The sequence below is a fragment of the Tupaia chinensis genome, unplaced genomic scaffold, assembly GCF_000334495.1.
Source record: "Tupaia chinensis unplaced genomic scaffold, TupChi_1.0 Scaffold000078_1, whole genome shotgun sequence".
Classification (NCBI taxonomy): domain Eukaryota; kingdom Metazoa; phylum Chordata; class Mammalia; order Scandentia; family Tupaiidae; genus Tupaia; species Tupaia belangeri.
In genome coordinates, this window is record NW_006159539.1 from 4,718,420 (window position 1) to 4,739,898 (window position 21,479).

The window sequence follows — 21,479 nt, forward strand, 5'->3', positions numbered from 1 at the left end:
AAAAGAGAGTCTTAATAAAGTCCTAAGTTAACCTAGATGTAAGTAGACATCTTACTTTTTTAATAGAAAGCATTATGTAATCAAAATTTAAAATTAGGAAGTACTACAGCACTCTGTTGTCCTAGTGCATCTCCCAGTGCTGGATATTTAAATTCTGTGATTGGATGTGGTTATGTCTGCCCTCTGAACAAAGGTCACCCTCAATAAGACATCTACTGGAGTTGCCTGAGGTGATCTGTATAGGCTGAAGACACAAAGAAAAATTATGGTGTCTTCCTTTATTCTAATACTCAATCCAACAGGCATGAAAATAGAGTTCCTTTTACCTAGTACATCACGTCTGACCACAAGTAAAAATTACAAGATATACTAAAGGACAAAAACACAATTTGAAAAGATAGCAAGCCTCAGAAGCAGACATAGCAGGATAATTGGCATTTTCAGCTTAGGAACTTCTAACTGGGACAAGTATGCCAAGGGCTCTAATGGATATAGTAGATAACGTGCAAGAACAGATAGGAAATTTAAGCAGAGAGATGAAAATATGTCCAAAATATACAACCTGCCAAAAATTCAACAATAAAGAGCTAAATACTAAAGTCAAAGTCAATAGATATAGCACCAAACACAAAACACGCAGATGGCAAATAAGCATGTGAAAAGATGTCTCACGTCAGATGTCATTAGGGAACTGCTCATTAAAACAACGAGGAGGTACTGCTACTCACCTATTAGAATGGCTCAAGTCCAGAACACTGGACTACCAAATGTAGGCAAGGAGGTGAAGTAACAGGAATTTTCATTCATTGCTGGTTGGAATGCAAAATGGTACCGCCACTTTGGGACACGCTGTCAGCTCCTTACAAAATTAAACATACTCTTACCATATAATGCAGCAGTTGTACTGGGTGTTTACCCAAAGGAAATGAAGACATGTCCACGCTAAAACTTACACATGGATGTTTATAGCAGCATGATTGATAATTGCCAAAAACCAGGAAGCAACCAAAATGACTTTGAGTAGGTAAATGAATAAACTGCAGTACCTCCAGCCAACAGAAAATTATTTCGTGCTAAAAAGCAATGAGCTATCAAACCATGAGGAGACATGGAAGAACCTTCGACGCATGTTACTCAGTGAAAGGTGCCAATCTGAAAAGACTGCAGTATATGATTCCAACGACTGGGTTGTCAGAAAAGTCATGATTTTTTTCTATGTTTTTCTATGCAAAAAGGCATCGTGACTTTTCTGATGACTCTATATATTAACATTCTCAGAAAAGGAAAAAACTTAGACACAAAATAAAAAGATCAGTGGTTGCCAGGGCCTGAGGGTCTGAGAGGAAGGGTGAACAGTCAGAGCAAGGAGGATTTTTAAGTCAGTGAAACTACTTTGTAAGATATTTTGTGAAACCTTCATGTCATTATGCATTTGTCCAAATCAACAGAATGAACACCAAGAGCAAACCTAATGTAAACTTTGAGCTTTGGGTTATTATGATGTCTCCGATACAGGCTCACCACGTGTAACAAATATTTCCTTCAGTGGGGAATGTTGGTAATGTTGGAGTTACAAAGTGTTGGGATGGGGCCTACAGGAAGGGCATTTTTGCACAGAAAAAAAGACATCATGACTTTCTCGATGACCCCCCCTATAGTACCACATGCTTACTACACCAATTTCAGGCTGTCTGGGACTTCTCTCCACCTCTTCTGCTTTTGACGTTCTCCTAAATATGACTTGCAGGATGTAAATGACTGGGATGAGGGAATCAGAGTGAATGTCTCTGAGATCCGCTCTGAATCTTGTAACTGACACTCCAAAGAACAGTCCAGGACACTGACCCTGGGGTTTGTACCTGGGGAAGCAACCAAGGAGACAAAAAAACAAAGCTACAAAAAAAAAAAAAAATACACACACAAATAAGCTGCATTGAGAAGGATGCCACTGAATAACCAAAGAAAATTTATTTCTGAATTACTTAAGGATCATGAAAGAGAAACATTAATTCTCATGTTATAAAAACAGTAGTAAAATACATTACGTCATTTGAATGATAACAAGACAGGAGTACAATAGCAAATGAAAATAGTAACTTTGAACTTTAAATATGAAGGTGAAGACATTTAATAAGAAATTTTGTTAATAAGAAAAATATATGTCCCATGTCTTTATTACATACTGTACAAAATAAAATATTGCACCTTTAAGTCATATAATAAATATATACAAAGAGTATTTTACAAATGATCTCTCTTTTAATTTAATAACCTTCAACAGTCAGATGTGATTGGTGATTAACAACTCGTGGGCTGGTGTGTCCTCTTTACTTCCCCCCATCCGTTCCCAATCACCACACCCTCCACATACAGTAGTGCTCATCCCAGTGTCAGTGAGGCTGAAGTTAGAACAGAAGAGACTTGGAGCTCAGAATACGGCAGAGAGACTCAGCGAGCTTGTCCACAGACAGATCCAAAGCCGAAGTAAGCTCTTCCCTTCTGATGGACCAGGGACCAGGCCCAGCATGACCAGCTTCAGGGAATGTCCTTGCTGACAGGCTGTAGGCAGCTGCATGTAGGCACCTGGGACACTGAATAAGGGTGTTTGACCACTTCCTGGGGGCTGTGTACCATTTGAAGGCCTAACTAGTAGCATACAGGGGAATTGTCCCTGACCAAATTAGTACTAGCATTTAATGCCAGCCTGAACCTACTCAGCAGCATTTCCTCCAAACTGACCCTCCACTCTGACACGATCGCTAGCACCAGCAGCGACCCAAATCTAAACCCAATCCTACCCTGATCTAACTTACCCTAACCCTAAAGCTAAGTCTAGCCTTAAGCCTAATTTAACTTCTGTTCTCACCTAGCTAACTCTAGCTCTAATCCTAAACTAAAGCAAAGCCGGATACTTTTCCCCAAATCCTAACTCTAGCCCCTAGTCCTAAATGGAACTTCCAGCCTAACTGTAATTCGCTTTGGATTTCCTGAAAAGTCAGCTCAAATTCAAGCAGTTCTTCACTATAAACAATTCTTTTCGACTATCATGTTTATTTAGATCACTTTCTTATAAATCTTCCACAATAAAAATCCTCAGGAATATGATCTTATGCATAAATTAGGTCTAGTAAGGCTTTGGTTGTGTGTTAGTGTGCAAGAGAATAGTGCTTACACAGTTTCACAGATCTTGCAAGAAAGCTTTGAACATAGTTTAAAAACAGTAGAAAAGGTTAAATTTCCCTCTTCTTTGATTTCCAAGATGCCTCATTTGGTCACAGATGTATTTCTGTAGTTGTGAAAATGGCAGCGATACAGACTCTGAATTTTCTCTCATGGGTGTTTTAGGAGCAAGGATGAGAGGCCATCCTCTTGAATCCTTGGGTCAGTCAGTGTCATCAGCCTGTCCAGGGAAGACTGTCTCCTTTTTCACAGGTCCTCTAGTTTGAGGACCTGTGAAAAAGCCATTAGCACCAACATCTTCACAACTACCTGCTGGTGCTTCTAAAACGTAGTGGGTAATCAGAAAAGTCATGACGTGTTTCTCTATGCAAAAATCCATCACGACTTTTCTGACAACCCAATACATATCTTAGAAACCTGTTGAATCCCTTCAACTTGAGAGAAGAGGAAGCCACCAGTTGCTGCGTTTCCCAAGTCTTTAACACGTACTACTCTGTGCTAGTCTACACATCACAGGAAAGACGCAGCATGTGACGACGTGCTCACGACATTGCCGATTTCCTGATCAGACAGACTCTGAGAGCTCCCGAGTGCATGCCAGGTGTGCTATGGTTGGTTGGCTGATCTTAAATCATTTAAAAGGACTCGAAATGAAAAGCTGACCATGGGAAAATGTCTTCACACAACTTCAACTGGTCTTCTTGCATGGAACTCCATTTGATGGTGGACTCTAGAGACTATTAGGAAGCAACATGGTTTTGAACCAGTGACGTGGGGGAGAGAGCTTTGTAGTGTTTTCCGTTCTGGTTCACAGCAGCATCGTGACTCTCCGATCGCTTACTCTTCTCGACAGGACTGGCAGCACCGTTGTTTGTAGAGGGCTAGAGAACACAAGTTAAGATGCTTTACAAACTGACAGTAGTGGGTTGTGTCTGTGCAGTCTCCTGAAAAGAAAAAAAAAAAAAGGAAAAAAATCCATAATACATGGCTCATGAAAGACCTAGTTTTTTAGAAAAGAAAAGGTTTGCTTTTATGAAAAGCCTTAGTCAAGTTCCCAGAAGGAAGTACAGAAACTAGCCGAGGTTGGGACCATTGCTTTGCACTAGTCATAGTGTCCTGGACTCTCTGCTCTGCTCAGTCAAATGGCCTCTCGTTGTTCTTGGGGACCTTCCAGTCCCTCCGGTCTGCGCTACTCCTCTCAGTGCTCAGAGTAGAGCGTAATTTTTACACAGTCATGGACCTCTTGGAAACCTTATGAAAGGTACGGATCTACTCCCTAGAACCATCAACACACACTTAAAATGTACAGTAGTTTCAGGACATGTGCGTACCTACACAAGGCCATCTATAAAATCTGTCTTAACAGAGGGGGCCCCCAGGCAGAAGGAAAGTGTGGGGAGCGGCTGCCAGTGCTGACTGAGAAGGCAGAGAGTAACGCGACTGCACACTGCTGATTCACCTCTTTTCTCCTCTAGAGAACACTGAGTTTTTCACACATCAAGGAGCTCCTGGGTCAGCCCCGTGGCCTAGTGGGTTAATGGAGCTGGATTCCCACATGGCTGAACACCTGGAATCCTGGCCATGAGAGCTTGGAAAACATGTCAGATATATGTGCATGTGGGGTGTGTGTCCCCAAATCCTAACAGGACAGAGAAATGGAGGAGAGGGGACTGTGGCATGATCATGCCCTATTGAGGGGGTGCTTCTAACCTCTCCCTCCTTCTTACTCTCTGTCCCTCTCTGGTGAGCGTAGATACCCTCTGGCAATTAAAAAAGAAGAAAAGTTAATGGACTGTCCCCAACTACCACACCCACTGTGAGTGGCCCCTCTGATACAACACTGACAAGGCAGGCAGCGGTGATACCTGAGAGGAGTACATACTGTCACAGGAAGGCCCGAGGCAGTGCTGCCAGGAAGCTGGCTTCTGGTTCTGCACACAGTGTCTCTCGGCCACAGGTCTGCAGCTCCTGGTGTGGACACAGTCCACCTTCCGAGACTGGAAGCCCCGGCCACAGGCTGCCGTGCAGGGCCTCCAAGGGCCTGCACGCCAACACACGTCACAGGCCCCCAGTGTGCAGTTCCTCTTAAAGGTGGGTCTGAAATGAAGGGGAAAAAGAGATGGAAAAGAGGAGAGGCAGGGTGTCACTTCTTGCTAGGATGAAGCCTTTACCGCATATCCCAGGTACTAAGGGTTTGACAATTAGGACTCCGTTATCAGGACACGGATCTGCGCTGTCCATGGGTGGCTAAGCAAAGTAACACTGTAGCAGAGGCATGACCGTAACAGACGTAACGAGAGTACTTCAAGATGTAGAAAATCTCAAGCCATTGAAAATGAGCCTACAGTCCACCCAAAAGAGCCCAGATAGATTAAGAAGGTTCTGGAAACTGTCACAGTTACACAATGAAGGGATAAAGGGGAAGATCTATTTTAGAAAAGCTCAATGCGATAAACTTGATTTTGTGTGTTAGGCACACGGCTATGAGAAAGTAGAAATGGACAAAATATACCCCAAATGCCAAAAAAAAAAAAAAAAAAAAAGTTCCAAACTATATGATGGGAGTCAACACGTGACCAAGTTACCACGGTATGAGACAGGATGACGTCACAGCATCTAAGAGAAGGGTCAATAGCGAGAGCTCACAATGTAAGTTGACACAGGAAAATTCCATGGGAGGAGGTGAGTGGATTGTTACAAATGTGTTCTTGGCCCTAGGAAAGGATTTTCTCCCTGATTGAAGGTAGGTATACCATGTCTTAATCTTAGACTCTCTCATTGTAAGACCCAGATAGCTCCCCACCCCTGCCATGGCCTACAGTCTAAGAAGATTGTGACAGCATGCCTCATGAGCTGGAGGTGAGTGTCCCTGTCCAGATGTGCTCTGACAGAGGCTGCCAGCTGAGTAGACCATGCATTTCCGCTGACTTCCTACACCAAGCCAAGGCACGCACATCAGAAGACATGCTGTCTGGATAAACTGGAGCAGATCCATTTAGGAGAAGCAGAGGTTTCCTATAAAGACCATAATAGACCACGTCGGATACGCTAAACCCGAAGTTTCCTGTTTATAAGCACCTGAAACCTGGTCTGGTGTGAATATAGATTTATATATTGGAGCAATCTTCCCTGCTAAGAGAAGTACTCGTACATCTATACTTAGGCCATGCCAAGACTCGCAGTCAGGAACTACCGGAAACCATTGGGAAGAGGAATCTACCTATAATTTCCTTGCCCTTTAAAACAGAGCAGAATATTAATACCTCTTGATGTTCGAAAAAAAAATATTTACCTGGGAGAGTAGAGCCCCTTCAGTGGACCCACCCTGGGGTACTGCCCTTGGTCTGCAGGCAGGGCTCCTGGCAGATGTATTTGTGCTGCCCAGGAATGTCTTCTCACCCCCAAGGATGATGGGGAAAAGATGATGGAGCTATCTCTGAGGAACTGGGAGGTTGCTGGAATAAGATGTGTACACCTGGAGCTTGGAGTAGTGGTGACCATGTTCTGCCTCGTGGCTCAGGTATACAGGAAATACACTTTTTGGAAACAGTAAAGAATTGGAGCAGAAATACACAGAACCATGAAGAGAATAAACAATGACTTCTCATTTCTTGGTTGCAGTCCTTCCTGCAGTCTGACTGTATTCTCCCTTTGGATTCTCTGAGATATTTTTGTGTTCCTGTTAAATGCTCCTTCTCAGGGCACATAAATGTATGAGGAGTACTGAAACACCTCCGGAAATGTAGTAAAATGCAGAAAATTGTGGCAACCTGGATTTCTCTAAATCAGAGTATCACACAGAGCTGGAGGTGATATTTGGATGAGCCAGTAGGGGGAGACACCATCAAAGGGTTTCTTCAATAATTCTGTCTCACCAAACTATTTACAAGGTTTCTAGGGCCAGGTAAGGTGTCCTGTGGACTGCTTTTGTTTTTCCCCAGTAAGAATCTTAGGGGCCAAAGCTGAGTTGCTCTGAACAGAGCACAAACTGATCATTCCTCAACCATTGACTTACACAGAGATCAACTTCTCTACTGAAAAAATTGATCAAATATTCAAAGAATATACAAAGATTGTACTTAGAAGGATATCAAATTGTTGTGCACAAGGATTGGATGGTCTTATGAAGAAATGCCTTGCCTTCTGTGCATGAGTCATTTCAAGTTGACTGTTGTTCTCAGCCCTAAGAACTTAACTAATACAGCAACTTCTGCTCCATAGGAAGGCAGGGCCAGAGGGAGGCAGAAGAGCCTACAGAGCTCTCTAAATCTAAAGGATGAGAGGGTACAGAGAACAACAGCCCAGCACAGAGGCTGAAGCCCAGGACAGCTCAGAGGCTAGTCATTATGGACACAGGAAAAGAATGTAAGAGCATCACTCCCCCTGGCCAGGAACAGGACTCAGGACAAGGACACCTGTCCTGAGACAGACAGACACAGTCTGGGCACAGACATTACACACATAATTAGGACTCGTGGTATTTTTTGCATGAAAACACAAATACGGAAATGGTAGCAAGAATAAAAAAGAAACCCATTCTACGAGCTTTTCTGAATTTCTCATTTCTATTCAGTCTGGCTCCACCCCAGCCTCAAAGAAGTCCCTTCACCATCAGCCAGGTAGCACTGCTGATGCTGAGAGCAGTCAATCCCACGCCCATCTGGTTATCAGAAATACGCAGCCGTGGGAACCAGCAGTTAGCGTAATGGCTATGTCGCTGGACTCCCATGTAGTCGACCGCGGTTCACGTCCCGGACCCAGTGGCTTAAAACTCACGCCGGGCACGTGTGCGTGCGTGCCCAAGATCCCGAGAGGAGAATGGAGGAGAAGGGATTCTGGCGTGACCATCCCTCCTGGGGGGTGATTTCTTGCTTTCTGTCTCTATGTCTCTTTCTGTCTGTCTGGCGAGCGCACGCACCCTATAAGCGAGAAGAAAAAAAAAAAAGAAAGAAATAGGCAGCCGTGAGCAGCTTTAATAGACGTAGACTCTAGGCAATCTTCTGAAGGTTCTGATTCATTAGGTCAGATGAGGGGAGGCCAAGAATCAATCTCACAGAAAATTCCCAGGTAGTTCTGACTCTTGGCTAGATTAGGAATTATCAATTTGGGAAATAAACTTTCTGGATCTTTGGCATTTCCGTAGGTCCCCACATCACCTTGCCGCAAGTCTGGGCTAGCTCTACTTTGACAATTCCAACTTCCTCTACAGCCCTTCCCTATAGAAGCCACACCTCCCAAGTCCTTCCCAGGCCTATAGGAGGACTAACAGACAGTCCGCCCATCTCTGACCTTCTATCCACAGTCACTAATATTACTCTTTATAAAACACCCTCTAACATTTGCTGAGGACCTGCTATGGAATCAGGGTGGGAGTGGAGGTTCCCTATCTATGTGCTTTGCAGAGAAGTTTAACACCCCATCTACCACCAGAGAGCCATAGTCTGCACACCAGTTCAGAAGAGGTCTGTGTGCATACTGAGGCCATAAAACAGTGAAAGAAACCTTCAACAACTCTCTGCACTGGCCAGCTTAGTCCTTCATCCCCAAACCACCAGATATTTGAGGAAACATAACAGCATGAAAGACAAGCACCAGGTTATACAAACAGAGCAGCCAACCCGGGAGTTAAGAGAAATAAGAGAGAAAATGAACGGTAACTTGATTCTCTTCTCCTCGCCCCAGCTCCAGGAATTTCCTCCTAATATTTAAAATAAATGTCCACTCTTTCACGTTATGTATCTTTTAACCTAAAACCCCGTTTACTCAGAGTTTGAGCATCTTGGTAGACCCTTGCATGCCTCTTATCTTCTCTACTATATTTTCTGCCTCTTGTTTCTGCTGCTTTGATTGGAAAGTAGAGGACATATCCAAGGAGCTGAAAGAACAGTGCGGCTGGAACAGAAAGAGTGAGGGTGAGGTCTTGGAAAAGGCTCCGAAGGGAAGCAGGACTTGAGTGTGTGGTATTTCATAGGCCACATTAAGGATTTTGGTCAGTCTTCTTCCTAAGGGCAAGTAAAGCCTCTTAAGTGATTTTCATCTAGCAAGGAGATGGATTGTGGTGGTGGTGTGATCAGCTTTGCGTGTGAGTAAAACTCCCCGCAGCTGCAGTGTGGAGCCTGGTTGGAAAGAAGCATGGATGGATATGAAGGAAGAAGTTGAACGGCCGTGGCAATGGACCAGGTGTGAGGCGACAGTGGCTCGGCCAAGGAAGATTGTAGAAAAGGAAAAGAGATGGGTTCCAGAAAAAATAAAATCCAAAGAGTCAACAAACATGTAATAGGTCATCAGAAATGTACAAATTACAATGAAATATCATTTTCATCCATCAGCTGGGCAAAATGTTTAAAAGTTGGAACACTTACATTATGTTGATGGAAAAAGGGGTAACTCTCCCTCACTGTTGTTTCAGAGATTTGTGTGTGTGTGTGTGTGGTGTCATGTAGAATCGAAATGAACATGCCCACCAATTTAATTCCATACCTAAAAATCTACCCTCTAAAAATATTAACCCTTCGTGCACAAAGATACATATTCTGGGGTGTTTACCACAACATTTGTTTATAACAGTAAAAATCTGAAACTATCAAATGTCCATCAGTGATGGAATATTAAATATTAAATTGAAAAGAATAAAGTGAACCTTTGTGTGTCCCACGCTGGACCAAAAAAAAATATATATATCTACAACATATTCTCAACAAATAAAAGCATGTTTCAGGAAAATATGTATGGTGTGTTAAAAATAAAGCTCAATTCACATATATATTTGTGTTGTAAATACATCTTTGTGAACGCGAAGTAAACATCTGGGACGCTACACACCCATCTGCGTGTGGTCTCTATCTTTTCAGCAAACCAGGAAATGAGGTTTGCCTGTGGAGAACGAGAGCAGCTGTTTCAAACATTTTCCATTTGAAGAGAATGATTCTGGCTTGAAATGGCGTTGTGGGGATAGGAAATGCCGCTCCCTCTCCGGTTGCCAAACCGTACTGAGGGCTCACAATGGAAAGCGAGCCAACTGTCAAGGTCATTCCATTTTCTCCAGCAAGACTCAGGATGTGGAGGAGGAAGACATAGCCAGTATTGAGCTCCATCAGTGACACACACTGCACTTCAAGCTGTGCTAACTAAGTAGAACTGTGCAGCCCTGAGCCCACGTGGATGATGATGCCCCACCTTGCAGATTTCAGGGGCTAGGTAGTCCAAAGTCCACAATGAGAGAGTGCTAGAAGGCAAAGCCCCTCAGTAGCATGCCTCGGAGCTCTCTCCCTGCCTTCTGCTGGTGGGAAATTACCCCTGGGGATGGGAGGAGTCTGAGTTCTAGGTGATCTCATGAACAGAGCCCTTCAAACCCTAAACCCTCTACCAGCTCAGAGTACTATACAAGGGAAAAGCAAAGTATTTTCTTGTTTAAGCCCCTTCACAAGATAAAAATTTATTTCACTCTCTGGTAAACCACCATGCCAGTATTCTAATCAAAAGAGTTTCTAAACAGAGGAATAAAGCAGTTCACTGAAAACATTAGGAAGATTATAATCTGTAAACCCCAATGAAATATGATTAGGCTTGACCAACTTTGTATACAGAGAAAATTATCTGTGTCTTCTCAATGCCACCTCCCCCTCCCTTTTAGGGTAGCATCTCTCTCTGTTTAACCTCCAAACGATTTGTAATGGTAAACAGTGCATATTAACTCCTATTTCAGTATAATGTATACTTTCGAGGATGGCACTAAACAAATAATAATTTAGTAGGAATTGTCAATGATGAGAAGTGCTAGAAGGTAGAGATCACTCCACCATCAGGCAGTTAAGGTCACGGACCGAGGCGGGAAAGTTTGTGTCCCGGAGTGGGCAGTACCTCCTTTGGTCATCACAGGTGGAATCAGAGCCGTTGTGGGGCTGACAAGCTGCATGGTGCTGCTGCATCCTCCCTGCACGACCCAGGCAGCATCCAGGACTCTGGAACAAAAGCACAAGGAGTGTCAGTCCTGTCAGCTCAAGCAGGCCGTGTGCACCAAGATCCTGCACTGGGGCAGGGTGGCCGCAGACCAGTCCCAAGGGACCAGCTGTCCTGGGGGGACGTCAGGATGAGAGCACAGCTCTGCAGACCAGGCAGTCCTCCTTCAGAGCCAAGAAGATGCCTCAGGATCCCTCCCTCAAATTTAGACCACCTCTGGGAATAAGGGAAAAGGACAGAACAAATCTTGAACGGATTGAGCTGAAGTCCGGAAATGACTATGTTTAAAACCACAAGTGACTGCCAAGTTTGGGTTTTTCTGCTCTGAGCAAAAATAGAGGCTTATGTGTTAAGGTGAGTCTAAGTACAAGAAAAAAAAAAATTGACACGTGGTTCTTATATTTTTACACAGTCGTGACGCCTAATAATTTTTCCTTCTGATATGTTTTATGCTTGAAAAAGTCTCCCCACCACGACATTTCTATTGGCATTTCATTTTTTATTCTTTTTTTTGGAGAGGTTTTTGCTATAGGGCGTGTGCACTCGCCAGACAGACAGAGACAGAGAGATAGAAAGCGAGAAATCACCTCCCAGGGGGGATGGCCACGCCGCAATCCCTTCTCCTCCATTCTCCTCTCGGGATCTTGGGCACGCACGCACATGCGCCCGGCATGAGTTTTAAGCCACCGGGTCTGGGACGCGAACCGCGGCCGACTACATGGGAGTCCAGTGACATAGCCATTACGCTAACTGCTGGTCCTGGCATTTCGTTATTTTTAACACTTAGCTTCTTTTCCTTTCTTTTTTTTAAGAGAGATTTTTGCTATAGGGTGTGTGCGCTCACTGGAGAGACAGAGAAACAGAAAAGAGAAGTCACCTCCCGGGGGGATGGCCACCCTGCAATCCCTTCTCCTCCATTCTTCTCTCGGGACTTTGGGCACATGCGCACAAGTGCCAGACATGATGTTTGTTTTGTATAAATTAACCACTCCCCCCCGGCACTATTTTCTTTGTCTTCTGTGGACATCTTTACTGAGATTTAACTCACATGCATGCAGTTTACCATTTAACGGGTTTTTAGAGTTAAGTCAATTTTAACATCATAAATCTTAGAATGACATCATCATCCCCCAAAGAAACCCACGCCCTTTGGCAACCATCACCTCCCATTTTTCCCATTATTCTCCCTCAAGGCTTAGACAACCACCATCATACTTTTTGTCTCTGTAGATGACCTATGACCTATTCTGGACACCTCGTATAAACAGAATCACACAGTAGGTGGGCCCCTCCTGCCTGTCTGCCTTCACTTACCATTTGTGGGTTTATTTCAGGACTCAATTTTATTTCACTGGTCCGTGTCTATCTCATACCAGTACCACACTGCCCTGATGACTGCAGCTTTGCAATATGTTTTGGAATCAAGAAGTCTGAGTCCTCCACCTTTATTCTGTGTGGGGGCCCCTTCTATTTCTCTCCAAATTTGAGAATCAGCTTGTCAATTTCTGTAAGGAAGCCAGATGGAATTCTATTTCGATAGAAAGTGTGTTGAAGCTATAGATAAATTTGGGGAGTGTTGTGACCCTAACATCCATTCATTTTAGAGACTAAACAGGCTTTTTCCCCGAAAAACCAAAAAAAAAGTTGACTGCAAATAAGGCAAAGATTGGGGCCAGGAGGAGGCATGGCGATTAAGGGCACTGGACTTCCACACTGCTGACGGCAGTTCAAGTCCTAGACCTGGCGGTTTGCTTTCTCACTTTCCCTCTCTCTCTTGCTCTCTCACTCTGGTCAAATTAAAATAAGTAAATAAAGTTAAATAAAATAATTCTTTAAATATTTTAAAAAGAAATAAGGCAAAGATGATAAATCGTGTTGTCAGTGCACTCGAGTGGTTACTTTACCTGGCTCCCTGGTTCGATGGCCCACTGACCACATGGATGACTGGAACACGGCTTCCTTCCCAGAGGCCGATCTTGAGGGGCACACGCTCTTGGAGACACCACCTGGACAGTCCCATTGGCTCTTGTCTGCTTGCACGTCACTTGCCGACTATGGAATCCTTTACCACAAGACACGGAGCACTCTGACCACACACTTGAGAACCACCTAGGAACAAAAACTACAGGACCTTAGTAAGGACTGGAATGCCACACCTTCCAGGGGCTGTCGTCAAAAGGAAAAGTTGATTTTCACACCAGGACTACGTGAGGGCAGTCACATGCTCCAGAGAGTGGAGAGCAGCATCGATCACTCCCAGCCTTAGAGCCTCAGATTCCCTCCCCCACATGGAGACCACCAGTATCAGGGTCAGACAGAACAGGCTTCAAGTTTACGAGCAGCTGTCATTCATGTGTGGATGTAGGGCTAGGACAAAATGGGAGGGCATTTGACAAAGGCAACTTCAATTCACTGAAACTAAAGGGAAGAAAAATATTCCTAACAAAACCGCTACGCTGCTCACTCTGTAAGATATTCCTTGTTATCTCAGTTAATTCTCGTTACTCCCATCCTTACAGGGAAGAAACGGATGTCCAGGGGGTTAAATAGCTTGGCTGTGGTCAGACAACTAACCTGCCAATAGGTCTTGGGTTGGGGTCTAGATTCATCTGACCCGAAGCTTATGCTTTCATGATTATTGGAGACTGCACTTGGAGCCAGATGCCTTTGAGACACTGGGTGTCTTGTCACTGAAGAAGGGTTAAGCTGCTGCAGACCAGGGAGTTCCAACCTGACGCCCGTGTTTACCCAAGGAGACCACAGAATTGGATGGGGAAATGAAGGGACGTCTTCGTTGTCACTAAGCTCTAACTGAAATTTAGTTATTTCTTTCAGTTATGGAAATGTAGGCCAGGGGTCAGCTGGTGTCATACTGATTAAGGTGCTAGATTCCCATGTGGCAAATTGCAGTTCGAGTCCCGGAACCAGAGAGTTGAAACACACTGGGCATGTGTGTACATGCCCAAAATTCCGAGAGGAGAATGGAGAAGGGATCGTGGTGTAGCCATCCACTCTGGGGGGTGGTCTCTTGCTTTCTCTCTCTCTGACTCTTCAGGGAGCGTAATACATCCTATAGTAAAAATCTCTCTCTAAAAAAAAAAAAAGAATGGAAGAAACCATAAGACTACAAACTAGCATTATTTATACCTATGATTTTATTACCAATAGAATCATATTACAGTTGGGGCAGGAACCTCAAAATATCATTTATTCTCATCAGCATTTCAAAATTCAAGTACAACTAGATCGTATTATTTAGTATGTTAATAGAGATAGAGCTTTTCTATAGCACACATTTTAAAAATATTTCAATAACTATATTTCAATATAATCGATTTCCTTTGTAATTACAATGTATTTTATTTTATTTTGTATTATTTATTTTTAACAGAGAGGTTTTTGCTATAGGGTGCGTGTGCTCTCTTGAGAGAGACAGAGAGAGACAGAGTGACAGAAAACAAGAAATCGCCCCCCAACGGGGAAGGCCACACCAGAGTCCTATCTCCTCCAGTCTCCTCTCGGGATTTGGGGCACACACGCACATGCACCTGGCATGAGTTTTAAGTCACTAGATCTGGGACTTGAACTGTGGTCAACTACATGGGAGTCCAGGGATGTAACAACTATTACGCCAAATGCTGGTCCTGTGTTTTATTTTTTTAATTACTTTTTTTTTTTTTGCTATTAGGTACATATGCTTGCCAGAGATAGACACAGCAGGAGGGCAAGTGAGAAAGCACTCTCCAGGGATGATGGCCATGCTGCAATACCTTGCCCTCCATTCTCCTTGCTGCATTTTTGGGCACCCACAAACATGCTTGGTGTGTTTTTCAAACCACCTAGTCTGGGACTCAAACCACACATTTGGCCATATGGAAGCCTCTACCTTAATGACCATGCCACCTGCTGACCCATTTTTTTATTTTTCAAATCACCTTTTAAAATTATTTTTTACAGGACCAGCAGTTGGCATAATGGCTATGTCGCTGGACTCCCATGTAGTTGACTGCAGTTCGAGCCCCAGACCTGGTGGTTTAAACTCACGCCAGGCACGTGTGCGTGCATACCCAAAATCCCGAGAGAATGGAGGAAAAGGGATTGCGGCGTTGCCCTCCCCCCAGTGGGTGATTTCTTGCTTTCTCTCTGTCTCTCTTTGTCTTTCTGGCAAGTGCATGCTCCCTATAGGAAAAATCTCTCTAAAATAAAATTATTTTTAAAATAAGGGTATATGCACCTGCCAGAGAGACAGAGATAAAGAGAGATAAAATATACCCCTACAATGGGACAAGGTCACATAGCAATCCTTTCTCTCCATTTCTCTGACCTGTCAGGATTTAGGGCATGCGTGCACACCCAAACACATACACAGAATGCTTTTCAAGCTGCTGAAGTCAGGATTTGATCCTGGGTGGCCCTGTAGGATCTGTCTCCCTTAACCACAGAGCCATGGGGCTAGCCCTATATTTTATATATTTAAAAACCTTCTTCTCAGAGGATATCCTCAAGGTATCTGGGCTACGTGAAGGGGCTATTGCACAGAAAGGTTAAGGACCCTTGATGTAGAGGAATATGAGATAAGATGACCTCCATGGTCTCTTTTTTTTTGGAGAGGTTTTTTTTTTTTTTTTGCTATAGGGCACGTGCACTCGTCAGACAGACAGAGAGAGACAGAGAGAGACAGAAAGCTAGAAACCACCCCCCAGGGGGATGGCCACACCGCAATCCCTTCTCCTCCATTCTCCTCTCGGGATCTTGGGCACACACGCACACGCGTCCGGCGTGAGTTTAAGCCACCAGGTCTGGGACGCGAACCGCGGTCAACTACGTAGGAGTCCAGCGACATAGCCATTACACTAACTGCTGGTCCCACCTCCATGGTCTCTTGTAGGTAAGAAAGTCTGTTCATAATAGGCGTGTGTAAAGGCTTGAGAATATTTAATGGACAAGGTTGCTGATAAATTTCCCAGTGTGGATTCTCTCTACTTTGTGAACACCAAGAATTGCCATCAGGTAGCATTCTTGGATCAGGTCCTTCCTAGTTACTGAGGCAGGAATTTGCTGCTTTCCCAGGCATGACTCAGCATGAGATCCTCCTGCTGGGTATTAAATTGGGAGCTGGGAGACGCGTCAGTTAGATACGCAATACTGACAGCCCTTCTAAGAACATGCTTCATGGCAGCTATTTTGTGAAGGGGTCCATGGAAAGTACTTAGCAAGATGCCCGGTCCAGAATAAGTGCTGAGTAAGTCTTAGCTGTAGAGTTATGTTCAGATTACTGCTCCTCTTAAAACAGCAAAAAATACTATGAGTGCAATAAGCTAAGTGACTTCACATACCTTGTGGGGCAGTCCCGGATGTTGCAGGGTTGAAATCCACCCAGTGGCTTCTGGAGGTGACCACAAAGGACCTCACTCACTTCCTGCCCATTGGCCATCACACATCGGGGCCTTTGAACGCGGGCTCCCAAGGGGCCACAGGTGGCAGAACAAAGTGACCAGTTACCAAACTCCCAAAAAGGCTCTGTAGAAAGAAAATGAAATGTCGTGACAGCCCCAAGTGAGAAATGAGGATGAGCTGGAGACAACACAGCCGAAGACCGCCATGCGCTGCTTTCTGGTTAGCTACCTGCCTGATTCTCGATGTAGCAAACAGAGAGACAGCCACCTCCTCATGCAAGGAGGTCCTTTAAATCTTATTTTCCCTCCACTAACTTGTAATAACTGGTGGGAATGGCAGCCGGGATGGGGTCATTGGCCCACAGCCTGGAAGAAGGGCTATTGTGGGCCAGCTGGATCTACCAGAGAAGTCCCTGAGAGAGGGAGGGGTCAGCTTTCTCCAGGCAGAGCCAGCAGGACAAGAGAGGAGGGCCTCTCGCAGGACGCGCTCACAGCTTCCATCTCTGACACGTGGACCAGGCGGAGAGATGAAAGATGATCTAGCGAGAGGGACGGGGACCAAAGATTAAGTAGCGAACTGAAGATGCATTTGAATTCCATTCTTATTTTTCCATTAATTCTTCATCTAGACTTCAGATTAGTCCTGAAACTACATAAATTATCAGTCATGGAGACATCTGGAAAGGTAAAAACGGGAGTTTCCTTTCAAAAAGTCAAAGCCAACCACCTCCAGTACTTAAACCTTTTTATTTTTTATTTTTTTCAATGTTAGTTCCCATTCCAAATAGCCTTTCCCGTCCCTGTTGACACTCGGTAAAAGATGAGGTAGGACATGATGATGACAATTTGGGTATGATCACAGAAGGTGCCAGGTTTTCTTGTAATAATCACGAGTGATTGATAGCTACCAGCTGTGTCCACAGGCTCGCTCTCATGGCAGACTTCTTTAACTTGTTGTTTTCCAGCTTCTTCTCTTGATCTTTGCATTTTTGTCTTATACAGCGGAAACCATCATTTGCGAAGCAGAAGCTATATTTTTAGTTGTATCCTTAGGATTACACTTCATTTAAAAGTTCTTTTTAGGGGCCGGCAAGTGGAGTAGTGGTTAAGGGTGCTGGACTCCTGCATGGCCAACCACAGTTCGAGTCCTGGACCCGGTGACTGACTTTCTCACTTTCCTGCGCTCTGTTCCTCTCTGGTCAAATTTTTTTTTTTTTTGGAGCGGTTTTTGCTATAGGGCACGTGTGCTCGCCAGACAGACAGAGAGAGAGATAGAAAGCGAGAAATCACCCCCCTAGGTATGTGTCACCCTATTCTTTCTTTCCTGTCAATCTTTCCTACTGGAATGTTAAGTTCAAAAACACTGTCCTGTTCAACAGTAGGACAGAGGACATATTAGTCACTCAACCATTATATGTTAAATTAATACACTGATCTTTGGGAAATGCTAACCCTTTAATAAAGGGTTGGTATATGCGACAATGTATGTGTGTGGGTGTGTGTGTGTGTAGGAGGTGGTAGAATACCGTGAGAAGCCCAATAAACCAAATGTTTGACTATTCCACACTTCACCTTCACCAGTAACTTCAGCATCATGAACATCCAACTTTTTATGAACTGATTTGCAGGCGCGCTCTCGACGTTCAAGTTCCATGCCGTTTGCAACATCTCTATTGCCCTTGTACATCCGGGTTCCTCTGACTGGAATGTCTGTCTTCTTCTCAAAACAATCATCATGATGTCCATGAAAACCTGGTTGACTTTTCCAGAAAAAGGTAGGGTCCCTCCACCAGCGCTGCCACTATACTTCGGTCATCTTTCTATTACGGCACCGAGTAAACAGCTTCAAAATATCTGTTTCATGTCTGCCTCCCTCTGTGAGTTTTTTTAAAAGACCAAGTCATCTCTGTACCTTCAGCCCTGGGAAGAGTAAGTGCTGGGCAAGTATTTGTCAAGTGTCAAATGAACGGGTCATTGTGCATGTCTAGTGATTATAGTATGTCTAAAAGGGAAGAAGAAATATAACAGGCCCCTTTAGAGATGATGGCATGAGTATTGTTGACTGACTGCTCAACGCTTTTTTCCCCTCCTCTGCTCTCCCTTGCATGCCAGGAGGTAGAAGCCTGGAAACTACACTGCTACCAAGTAGAGTTATTTTCTGTAAAGGATAGCTACTACTCAAGATTTAAAAAGGTGAAATGATGCTGCTATTATTGTTCTATAATAGATAAAGCACAAGGTTTAATGATAGGTTTAGAATGTTCTTAGAGTTACCCTATTTTTGAGCTATAAGAAGTTGAGATTGGGACCAGCAGATGGTGTAGCAATTACGTTGCTGGACTTCCACATGGGCAACTACAGTTTGAGTCCCAGATCCGGTGGCTTAAAACTCATGCTGGGTGCATGTGCATGCTTGCCCAACATCCTAGGAGGAGAATGGAGGAGAAGGTGTGGCCATCCTTCTGGGGGTTGATGTCTCGCTTTCCTTCTCACTGTCTCTGTCTTTCTCTCTGTTGCCCACGAGCACATGTGACCTAAGGCAAAAGTCTTTTAAAAAAAAAAAAAAAAAAAAAGGAAAATAAAAGAAGTTGAGATCACGAATAGAAGCTTCCTAGTATCCTAGTATTTCTGATTTTCTTAATTCTGCCTTGTTCTTTGGGCCTTCTGAAGAGTTTTGCAAACTAAGAATACTTAGATTAAATTCTCTTGGGTACCAGCAGTTGGTGTAATGGCTATGTTGCTGGACTCCCACATAGTCGACTGTGGTTCAAGTCCTGGACTCAGCGACTTAAACTCATGCCGGGTGCATGTGCGTGCATGCCCAGATCCCAAGAGGAGAATGGAGCAGAATGGATTGCAGCGTGGCCCTCCCCTCTGGGGGGTGATTTCTTGCTTTCTGTCTCTCTGTTTCTCTCTGTCTTTCTTGCGAGCACACGTGCCCTATAGCAAAAACCTCTCCAAAAAAAAAAGTTCTCTTGATCCTGTGTTGACACATACCAAAGTTAGTATGTACAGAAAAAATTTTTGTGAAAAGAGAGAAATGAAATAGATTCCAGAGCTCTTGCGAACCTTCCACTACTAAGATTTACCAAAAAGTCTTTTACAAAAAAAAAAAAAAAAAAAGGAAAATAAAAGAAGTTGAGATCACGAATAGAAGCTTCCTAGTATCCTAGTATTTCTGATTTTCTTAATTCTGCCTTGTTCTTTGGGCCTTCTGAAGAGTTTTGCAAACTAAGAATACTTAGATTAAATTCTCTTGGGTACCAGCAGTTGGTGTAATGGCTATGTTGCTGGACTCCCACATAGTCGACTGTGGTTCAAGTCCTGGACTCAGCGACTTAAACTCATGCCGGGTGCATGTGCGTGCATGCCCAGATCCCAAGAGGAGAATGGAGCAGAATGGATTGCAGCGTGGCCCTCCCCTCTGGGGGGTGATTTCTTGCTTTCTGTCTCTCTGTTTCTCTCTGTCTTTCTTGCGAGCACACGTGCCCTATAGCAAAAACCTCTCCAAAAAAAAAAGTTCTCTTGATCCTGTGTTGACACATACCAAAGTTAGTATGTACAGAAAAAATTTTTGTGAAAAGAGAGAAATGAAATAGATTCCAGAGCTCTTGCGAACCTTCCACTACTAAGATTTACCAAGTTGTAATAATTTTGAAACTGAAGAATCAATATCTACATTATAAAAAATATTGGTATTACAAATATCCAATCACTATGTGTATTGGGATATCCGCTCTGTGGGCTTCCTCAGAAGTGGCCTTAAAAAAAAAGTTTTGATATGGAAGGAATTAAGTTCAACCACTGAAGACTGAGGGGCAAGAAACACACTGGCCATGTGACTAGGAATCATTTTACATATTGCAAAGTGGGTCTTTTTGCTAAGTCCTTTTCCTTACACACACCTCACAAACAGCAAATCTTGCAAAAATCAAAATCTCAGACCTTGAGGCAGGGCTCCTCTTGGGTCACTGCTATTGGCTCCAGCCCGGGATACTAGGAGAACATGCTTTGTATGTCCTTTGGGAAATATCATTTTACTATCTGGCCATCTTCTTTCTAAAAACAAATGAAAAAAGAAGAAGTAAAATTTTTTACCAATTAAAAATTATCTAATTCTTGTGCCAGCTTGAGTGTTCTTCAAGACAACTTCTAGGAAATAAGCCCGTCCTAGTAGAAGGCTTTGTCCCTCGATGCTGGGTTCATACCGGCCTGGGGTACGCAGCCTGGGTGGGTTGTGTGGGTGCTGCAGGAGTTTAGTTAGTTATTCACTGTGGTCACATGGGGCATCTTTGCATGCTGTCAGCTTATAGCCTCACACAGTGGAAAAACGCACAACAGACCGCCCTGATCTGTGGCTCTGTCTTCAGTGGTTTCAGGTCCCTGTGGTCAACGGGAGCCTAAAAATAGCTGAGTACAGAACAAGAAAATATTTCCAGAGAAAGCATATTTTATTTAACTGCTATTTTAGTAGATTGCTTTACTTTATGATTAGTTACTGTTGTTAATCCCTTCCTGTGCATAATCCATGGATTAAATTTGATCAGAGGTGTGTATTATAGGAAAACATACATATTGAGTTTGCATAATCTGTGGTTTCAGGCACCTAATGAGGGTCTCAGAACATGTCCTCTGTGGATAAGGGGGTGACCACCATGTTCGCCAGAATTCTGAAAGGCACTAGAGGAAGCAGGTCAGTTGGTCAGAGCCCCGCCCCCTAAGAGGAGCCTTGTGGGGGCAGGCAGTAGATGGTCTAGTCAAGGTGCTGGATTCCCACATAGCCTTTTGACTACGGTTTGAGTCCCAGATCTGATAGCTTGAAAATCACTCCACGTGCATATGCGTACATGGCCAAAATCCCAGGAGGAGAATGGGGGAGACAGGATTGCAGCATAGTCCTAAGGGAAGGGATGGATTAGGGCAAAGTGGGAATGCTAGTGAAGG

At 43.9% G+C, this 21,479-nt stretch overlaps 1 protein-coding gene across 6 annotated transcripts in view; it reads right to left on the minus strand.

Moving 5' to 3' along the window:
• Positions 1–1,719: 1,719 nt before the first annotated feature.
• ADAMTSL3 (ADAMTS like 3) overlaps positions 1,720–21,479 on the minus strand; it is a 266,629-nt gene continuing 246,869 nt past the window's right edge. For 2 of the 6 annotated variants that reach the window (XM_027769071.1, XM_027769070.1), the window contains exons 24-29: positions 20,481–20,594; positions 16,476–16,659; positions 13,044–13,248; positions 11,041–11,141; positions 5,046–5,277; positions 1,720–4,061 (exon numbers count right to left, since the gene is read on the minus strand). In XM_027769071.1, coding sequence (XP_027624872.1) covers positions 3,921–4,061; positions 5,046–5,277; positions 11,041–11,141; positions 13,044–13,248; positions 16,476–16,659; positions 20,481–20,594 — 977 coding nt within the window. In that variant the 3' untranslated portion in view covers positions 1,720–3,920. Of the gene's footprint in view, positions 4,125–5,045; positions 5,278–11,040; positions 11,142–13,043; positions 13,249–16,475; positions 16,660–20,480; positions 20,595–21,479 lie in introns of all 6 variants that reach the window. The other 4 variants (XM_027769075.1, XM_027769072.1, XM_027769077.1 and 1 more) reach the window with 3 other exon arrangements.